General features: G+C 49.2%; 1 protein-coding gene across 1 annotated transcript in view; it reads right to left on the reverse strand.

Annotated features, from left to right (window-relative positions):
• Nucleotides 1-2080: 2080 nt before the first annotated feature.
• Nucleotides 2081-9340, reverse strand: part of AARS2 (alanyl-tRNA synthetase 2, mitochondrial) — a 19823-nt gene continuing 12563 nt past the window's right edge. Inside the window, 9 exon segments of the mRNA XM_009880459.1 lie at nucleotides 2081-2364; nucleotides 2758-2868; nucleotides 3008-3091; nucleotides 3952-4062; nucleotides 4979-5101; nucleotides 6615-6723; nucleotides 8005-8114; nucleotides 8485-8622; nucleotides 9273-9340. The exon segment at nucleotides 9273-9340 is cut by the window's right edge and continues 10 nt beyond it. Coding sequence (XP_009878761.1) covers nucleotides 2200-2364; nucleotides 2758-2868; nucleotides 3008-3091; nucleotides 3952-4062; nucleotides 4979-5101; nucleotides 6615-6723; nucleotides 8005-8114; nucleotides 8485-8622; nucleotides 9273-9340 — 1019 coding nt within the window. The 3' untranslated portion in view covers nucleotides 2081-2199.

Below are 9340 nucleotides of genomic sequence, written 5' to 3' on the forward strand. Positions count from 1 at the left end.
ATACGGTAACACAAGAGCACACCAGGAAAGCACTTTCCCAGTAAGACAGAGCACCTCTTCCCCTCCCCAAACCTGGTATCACTGTGGTCCAAGTGAAACACAGGAGCTGTGCAACACCAGGCACTAACTCTGCTTTCAACTGATGGCACGAACCGTCCCCTGTGACTCCATGCACCCTCTCCACCCCCCTACCAGCTTCATCACAAGGTCCCCAAAACACTGGGCTGGATGTTCCAGCTCTCCCCTGTGCTCAGGTTCCTTGCAGAGATGTTACGAGTGCCAGCAGCACCTCTGCATCCAGAAAAGGAAAGAAATTTGAGAAAGCACCAAGCTGCTCTGCTGCAACATCTGGGAACGCAGGCAGGGTCTGCAGTGGGCAGCAACCTGCTCCACTGGCAGGGTGACAACCAAAACGGGCTTGTGCACCCCCTCGGTGGCTGAATCCTTGGCAGCAGGGGCAGGTGCCCAGGGACTTTGGCTCACAGCCCCCTTTGCAGCAAGCCCTGCTGGCTGGAAGCAGCATTTACTGAACGAGTAAGGTCTACAGTCCTGCTGCAGCTGTAGCTGTCAGTGCTTTGGGGGAGAAGAGGACAGTGAGGAGCCCCACCAGCCCCTAAAGGCTTCCCACTCCTTCTACCTCCAAATCCTCGTACTTGTATCAGGCACTTAAACACAAAACCAGCTTCCTGGCACTTCGCAAAGATGAGGAGCCTTAGGGACCACATAGGAGATATTGGGCTGGACAGCCACTGAGATAAGGAAGAAACCCCCTTGTCCTCTAGTGATGCCCTTAAGTCCACGTCCCTCTTTCCCCAGGTGAGCTGTTCACTGAAGAGAGAAGGGAGAGGAGGCTCTGCTAACAGCAGCTATTCACCCTCTCCCCCTCACACAGACAGCTAAGAAAAGTGGAGGAAGTGTCTCATTAGGAGACCGGGCCATTCCCCACTACATCCTCTTCACCAATCCTTATCTATGTGACAGCCATTTCCTGCTCCCCATCCATCACAGCATCACTGTGCTTCCACCCCTCCTCCCCCTCTCCCCAAAAACATGCAGCTACTGCCTCCTCCACAGCACCAGGCAACCCTACCTGCTGGTGAAATTCATCCCCATCAGGCTGCTGTTGCTGCTCACAGGGTGAAACCTGCTTGTTTCACTACACTGTTGCGCCTCTGCATCAGCTACCACTTGTGATCTCTCTTTTATTTAGGTAACTACAGTATCCAAAATAACTGTGCTTTGGCTAAGAGCTCTAGACATCACCCTAACGATGAAGTCTGAAATGTCTTTATGAGTTGAGCTTACTGTATCTGCTAGCACTAGTGAAAAGCGACCAGTTCAGGAGGGAGACCCACTCACCTCATTGCTAAGTATCCTGCTGCAGGGAGTTCCACGCTGCAACACAGCAAACGTCCCCATTCACACAGCTCGCCAGATCCATGGCAGTTTTTAGATAGGTGTTGGTAAGAAGCCAGGAGGCAGTGTGAGAAGGAAGAAGTGACAAGGGAGTGGCGGGAGGAAACAAGGATAAGAACATTCATCCAAAGCAAAGAGGTAGAGGCTGGGATGATTTTGTTCCCTCCGTGCTTCAGTACCAAGGACTGGCTTTAGCACTACTGGCTGCATGGCCTAACAAGTACAGGGTGCAAAAGCTGAGCCTGTAGGCGCGGATGGGACTTCTCTCCCCAGTTCTAAATTATAGTAGTATAATTACAGGGCTGCAGGGACAGAACAAACCCCTTTGCCAGACCAAAGAAGGGGAAAAAAAAAAAAAGAAGAAAAAGATGCAGCTAACAAGAAACATCAGATGATCAAACACTCTCTACCATTTAATGGCTTTAGGGTAACACTGTGCCATCTCCCCATGCCTTCGTGGAGCCTCTTGGTGCTGGTCTTGTCACAAGAACTGCACTGCTCCAGAAGAAGTAGGATCTGTCGTTGCAACTGATGCTTTCCGAGGCTCAATCCCATACGTCCATGCTGAGAACAGGCAGCATCATTCTGTGAGTAAGACCAGGAGTGGGGTCTCCGCTGATCCCTGATGGCCAGAAGCCAAATGCTCCAGTGCAGTGGTAAAAAAGTGAGAGCGGCTGAACCTTTCAGATCAGCAGAGTATAACATGTGCTCTGCATCAAGTGTCCATGCAGCTTGCAGCTGGGCTGCATACAGCTGTCCTGCCACCAAAGCATCACAGTTATTTCAGAGTTTACTCTGAGCAAACTCCAGAGCAGTAGTCAGGGCTTCTTGCATGCCCCTGGCATTTCCACTGCCCTTCGCGACAACGGGAGAGCCTCCTGCCTTCCCTTCCATCTGTGCACAGACAGCCATGGCCCAGTCAGCAGCGGAGAACACGGGGAGGCAATTCTGGGGAAGAGACACAGAGCAAAGTAATATGGACTGTGGAGCACTCTGCAGTCTGGAGGAAGAAAGGTAACAACATTCTCCCCTCACGCAGCCTGGGCCCTCACTAACCTGGGGCAGTCATGACTGGGAGGACCACAAAGACTGAGCTTACATGTTAATGCTGTGTCCTGCCCCTGGGCAAAAACGGCCTGGAGGATCCAGGTATATCTGTGCCCAGCAAAACCCAAAAGCCCATCTGGTCCCAGTATGGTCATCTCAAGCCCTACTCCTGTGTGATTAACCACTAACGCTGAGCAGAATTCCAGGAAAAGCCTCAACTGGGAGCTGCTAAGCAGTGGGTCCAGTCCCCCTTTGCAGGCAGGTTCTCCATGTCTCTACCAGGGTTCTGCTTACCTTGGACACCTGACAGGCACAGAGCACCTCACCAGAAACCTGAGGGCTGAGCAGCAGGACTGATGTGCCAGGAGACTTGTCACACAGCTGGTTCACTACCTTCATTAGGATCTAGGAGAGGCAGAGAGAAGAGGGGTCAGGCTACAGCAAAAGAAACTAGCGTGCAGCAGAAAATGTGCCCAGCAGCTCCCTCTTACTCTGTGCAGCACCTGAGGTACTGCTGGGCCATCAAGTAATGTGGATTACTCACAGAGAGGGAGTCAGCTGGGATGGTATCAATGATGACAGGCTGGTTGCAGTGTTTTTCTAGCAGGTTTTGTGCCTTCTCTTCAGCCTGGAGGAAGAAACACACAGCACTTGAGGAGCTATAGGTGGCACAAGGTGGGCTGGATTGGCATATTACGTATACAACATATGTACATAGAGAATGGAAATGCTGCTCTGTGGGACAGAGGGGGGATGTATGTTAGCAGAAGACCAGCAGACTGAAGTCTCCTAATGAAGACCTGTACAACCCCCCTTTCTCAAAACCAAGCAGAGATGGACCCCTTTCAAAAGTGGAATAGACAGTGACCTGTTAATTCCCCAGCCTCTCTCCTGGACCTACACATTGCCACATGTCTCATGCAGGTTCCTGCTTTAAGAGAAGAATAGTTCTTGCTGAGAATGCTAAGTCACAAATAAGCACTTCCAAAGGGCTTTTAATGTAATCATGTAAATTAGCAAGACACAAATGCAGCACGAAGCCAGAGCAATATCATACGGCTGGAAGAAAGGCTCTGTCCTGCCACGGTCTTACTGCGTGACCTTGTAAAGCCCATTTTCAGGTCCACCTCATCTTTCCCATGTATAAACAGTGAAGTGATGCCTATCCACCTGTCGGTGTTTGCCAAAAGTGCCGATATGGGGCTCTCCATCCACACAGGCAGAGAGAGACACGGGGATTCTGCAGGTGCCAAAAAGCCAGTCAGTCATTCACTGCATTTTAAATGATGACCCTAGTTAATGCCAGTGAAATCAACCCAACACAGGGCTTGTGCTGCACCATGTGTGATTGTACCTGCTTTCTTCTGCCTTCTAATGGGACCTTAGTGACTGAGTGGCTGTGAAATGTGACAGAGACACCAGGTCCGCTGGTGTATGCCACACAATGCTATTAGCAGACTGCAAGCAAGTGTGCTGCTGCCACAGTACCTGCTGTATCTCCAGTTTCTTGATGGCCGTATTGGCTGTTCGCTGTAGTGCTTTGAGGATAGTCTGTAGTTCTTTTCTTTGCCACTGGGGCATTGCAGTGCTAGCCACCATCTGCAAAACAATTTGCTGTGTAAGGACACTAAACTGTAGCTAGAAATAAACTGCTAGTTCTTTGGGAGGTCACACTGGACCCTGGCCTCTTCCCAGACCCTCCTATATCCCTAATGTGATCAGGCCAGACAGTCACTGTGGTGTGTAGCTTTCTCTTTTCAGCTAAGCATCTAAAGACTGGGGAAAAGCCTGGGAACCCCTGTTTTACCCTCCCTGCCGTCTTCTCTCACACTCCCTCTGGCAGCATGTCATCTGCAACAGAAACACCTAGACACTAGCTGAAATCTTTGTGACCAAAGTGGCACCAGCAGGTAGCAACATACCCTTGCTATTGACCATGGTAAGATGTGAACCCGTATCCCAGTTTCAGCTGGGAAAGAGTTGATTTTCTTTCTAGTGATTGCTGTGACCGGAATGTCAATAACGCATATTGTTTTAGTTGTTGCTACGTGATGTCTATACTTTCCAGGAACTCTTTTCAGCTTCCCATAGAAGCTGAGAAGGAGCATAAACAGAACAACAGAATGGCCAATGGAATATTCTGTACCATAGCTGTCATGCTCAGTATATAAATAGGGATTGGCCAGGGGGCAGGAATCCGTGATCACTGCTCCAGAAGGTACCAATTCACTGGGCAGTGACAGTGACTTGTGTCATCATCATTATTATTATTATTTTCCTTTTCTGTTATTGTTCTATTAAACTGTCTTTATCTCAACCCACAAGGTTTTTTTAATTTCCCTTTCCCCTCCTTTTCTCCCTCTTCTCCTTGCCCCCTTCTGGGGGGAAGGAGGAGCTGCGTAGTCCTAGCTGCTGGATGGGGTTAAACCACAACAACCTGGTAGGGAAGAAGTCATGTGCCTCAAGTGTATAGTGCCCACGCTGGCATCTTTTTGTACAGGAACGTAATCCTTACGTTGGTCAACTGGCCCACTTCTTTGGAGAGGTTCTGCATCTCAGGAATAGAGGCGCTCCTCTGCTTCATTCGTAGGGAGAGAGAGTCCACTTCCATAGCCAAGCACTGGCCTGCTTCCCGGGCCTGGAGAGAAGGAGGGAGAGAATGCTTCAAATAAAGCAATAAAAAGAATGACTGGGGATGGAGACAGTGGGGAGGCAGCACAGTCATAACCACTGAAGTACTGTTCTGCATCCAGTGGGAAGACACCTACAGACAGAGGCTTTAAGGACGACTGTCCCCAAGAGACTCTGCAACAGAACTTTCCTCTCTAGATTTGCAACCAACACTAGATGGTCACACCCAGGGGACCAAGTTGTTGTGCATTTATGTTTCCTCAGTATCTCACACCAAATCATCAGGATTTCAATGAGAAAAACTTGGGAGCCCCATTTACTTCTTAGTGCTCTTTTTTCATTAACAAATGCAGTCTTGAATCTAATGAACAAAAGAAACACTAAAACTAACGAAAACTCATTAGCTGTTCAGGTACATTTCCTGAGCACCAGTTCAGCTGGTCTTGGTGCATTTCTTATTGCCTTTCCCAACACCAATGCCACCGTTAATAAAAAAGCTAACACAAGTTTTTTTTCACCAGTGAAAATCCTTATGGTTTGGAGCGTTTCCTCTCTGTCAGACCTTTGTGCCTCTGATGGCCCTGCTAGACTATAGCCCAGGACAGCAGACAGTACATAAGAAAAGCTGTGGACAGTGAGGACTGCTCTGCCTAGCTAGGATGCACATCCCTTGTTTCAAGGCACTTCCTGATGCCTGCAGCCTCCCCTTGTCTGGTTAACACATGCACACAGCTCCTCTCGGGGGCTCTCCAGGTCAGCACTTCCAGCAAAGCATGCAGATGTGCCCTGCAGGTTTTCATTCTTCTGCACCAAGAAAAGCCTTGCTAGGGACACAGATGTACAGGGGACAGCCAGCCAAAAAGCAACAGATTTGCAGGGGTGGGCTTTGCCTTTAATCTTCCCAGTTCCACTGACAGTGAGTCACTGTACTCTGACTGCAGCCTTAAAGGAAGCAGGCAAGGTTGCAGGGCCCTTGACACTTACAGATATTCAAAGGACAAAGCAATCTCATGGACACAATAATAGGTTGCTTACTTTTTATACAGACCCATCCAGGTTTAGCAGACAGTTTAGCAGAAAAAAAGACTAAAGAAAAGAAGCAAAAGGGCTGTAAAAATGAGGCCAGAGCCCTCTAACCACGAAGTGCAAATCCAACTGTGATAGTCAGGAGGTGAAACCAAAGCACAAAGGATCACACCTCTAAATACCTACATGGGGACTGAAATTTATAGTCTAGAGAGTTCCTGATATTTTGTGCCAAGTTCTTGTTTTGGAAAACGGGGTCTGAGGGGAGGAACGAAGGTCAAGGAGCCAGGAGGCTAGGATGGGGTGAGTGGAGGTGAATAGTGAGGTACAGCAGCAGATCTAGGTCCAGGGGTGAAGGAGGAAGCCAGATCAGGTATAGCAGGGAGGCTCTAGCCAAAGCAGAGGGAAGCTAATTGTCTAAGCAGGACCCTACAAAGTTGGGTGCTTCTGGCATTGCCTTGACATGGCAGAAATCTCAGTTACCGCTTTCTTACCTGTTTGGCTTGTCTCCCTGTCACTGCAATGACACGGCTAATCCCTTTAACAAGCTGACGCTCATTGATGATGGCCAGATCTTCCATAGCTCCTGTTTGTAGAAGGTGCCTGCAAAGTCAGCAGAGAACAGGAAAGAAAATAAGCTGCTCTCTGGGAAGAGAAATCAGGAAGCCTGCTTTCCTTTTAGAGAAGTCTCAAGTCCAGCAGCCCCTCCCCAATCCCAATAGCTTCAATCCTTTCCCATCCCTGATGGCACCCTGTCAGGCAAGAGACAGCAGAGTTGAGGCTACTCCAGAGGAAGCGCTGTGCTACCCGCCCAGTAGGCTGCTGTCAAATGGCACGTAACAGCCAAGTTCTGCCTTGCTTTCCTCTCCTTTCCTTCAGCAGTGGGACAAATTGGGATTTTTCTCTTCTACTCGGCTGCTGCTGAAACTTGTAGAAAGTAATTTTTTACTACAACTCTACTCCTCTCTTATACGGCAAGCAGCTCACAGACTGGCCAGTAGACGCCAGTCACAGGCCAGTTGTGCAGTCACAGGGCACTAACAACCTCCCTTTTCCTTCTCGGCTATTCAACACTGGATATGAAAACAACTACAGTGTCTCGGGTTCTGTTACCACAAGTAATCGTTTCAGACAGCTTCACAAGAATTGATCATCTCCACTCCCATGCAGTTTCTTGTCCCACTACTCCCACAAGAATGATCTCATGACTAGAAACTTGCTCATTTTCAGCTGTATCTGCTAAAAGGCCAATTTGTTCCTAGGTTTTTTTTTGTGTGTGTCAGCATTGTATTAAGATGGATTAGCTCTCCTTCTACTCTCATTACTGCTAAAATCAGAAAAGGGCGAAGATAATTAATTAATCAGAGTGGTCTTAAGATCTCACAACCGTCTCAAAGTCTCCTGCTGGGTCCTCAGCTCTCCTGCAAAGCCAAAGCCAAAAGCACTGTAGTTCTGGTGTGACAGGCCCCTTCCCACACTCTGCTGGCAACCTGCAGCTTCCAGGTTGGTTTCAGACTACGAAGCAATGAAAGATGCTTTGCATTTCACTGAAGTTTTCTCACCCTAGGACTTCCAAAACTTTGTAACTGACCCATCCTGTCCTCACTAGATCTTTCCGGTGATGAAACTTAGTTGCACAGGGAAAGGCAGTGGAGCTTCTACTCTCATTACTGCTAAAATCAGAAAAGGGCGAAGATAATTAATTAATCAGAGTGGTCTTAAGATCTCACAACCGTCTCAAAGTCTCCTGCTGGGTCCTCAGCTCTCCTGCAAAGCCAAAGCCAAAAGCACTGTGGTTCTGGTGTGACAGGCCCTCTACCTGTCTCTACCTCAGCCACCAATGCCCACAAACACACCTTCTGACTGCAAGTAAAAGTCACTTACGTCCCACAGCAGAGCTCCACAGAGGTCTGCATTGCAGCCTCAGAGTCGCGGGTCAGCACAGTCTCCACAGGGACCCCCAGGGACACTATCCTCACTGGATCTGGATACCCCTGACAGAGGAGACAGGGATCAGCAGCTAACAACATGGTCCTTCAGGGCTCTTACAAAATGACTATATGGCTTCAGGTCTCTGCCTCACCTTTCCCCCTGTTCTAGAGCAGCCCCAGAGCCAGGGGCAGCATTGCTTCTCCCCCACAACCAGCTGCCACGGGGAGAAAGAAACAATTGGGTGACACTACAAGCTTTTTTGTAGTCCAGCCTCCATGTTTTAGAACACAGTGCTCCTGAGATCTCATCTCTGTCCTATTTTCCTTCCTGAGTTTTGGGAGTCAATTCCCTTGCAGAAACATTTCTTGTGACCCAGATGATTACTGCTGAAGGAGAAGGCTCATGAAGATGTGTCCTGCCATCCTGTCATACCTCATCCACTGCACGGAGTCCCCGAACTCTTCTTGCCAGAGTGAGGGGGACCTCAGCCATATGCACAACATCATTTTGTTTGATCACATCCTGGACGACTTGCTCCACTTGCTGCAGCTGCTCCACAGTGACAGGGCCCTGAGGAAGTAAATCAACCATCTTCAGGAGAAGCCTCCTGAGAGGTACAGGACAAAGGAGAGAGAATTGGGGCAGGGCCCCCAGGCAACTCAGCTTGGGCACACCACTCTCCTCCTGCGTCTCCCCTTCCCTACTTGTAAAAGGGAATTGTGAGCATCATGACTCTCTCATCCCTCCTCCCATAAGGGATAAGGATTTTTGACCCAAAAGCATCAACCAAACTCTTCAATAGAGACGCTGCAATGAGTGACAGGTTACCAGAGCCAGTGCTTGGCCTGACCAAACCGCTTTCAGTTTCCAACCCCTCTCACCTGGATGACCAGCACAGACATCAGACACATGCCAGAGGCAAGCTGGTGAATCTCTCAGAGACCCCTTTATACTACTTAGGTCAGCCCCATGATCACTGGCCTCGCTAAGTCCTTTCCCTTCTGACTCCCATTCACCCCCTCAGCAAGCCCCGCTCAGAGGCAGGTCAATGCAAAGAAGAGGCAGTCACATCCAGAGGGCCAAGTTTCATTGCTCAGATAAAACATGACCTGTCTCTAAAGAAATTGCTACAGTGAGAAGAGAAAAATTGCTGGAGAGAAGGTGAGTATCGGAATGTTGGTACTGCTGAGAACAAAAAAACCCCAGAAGTCCAGTGTCACCTTGGTATCAAAGTCGAAGCGCAGCCGCTCTGCTGTCACATGGGACCCTCGTTGCTCTGTGTTGTCAC

Source organism: Charadrius vociferus, unplaced genomic scaffold (genome assembly GCF_000708025.1).
Source record: "Charadrius vociferus isolate BGI_N301 unplaced genomic scaffold, ASM70802v2 scaffold62, whole genome shotgun sequence".
Classification (NCBI taxonomy): Eukaryota; Metazoa; Chordata; class Aves; order Charadriiformes; family Charadriidae; genus Charadrius; species Charadrius vociferus.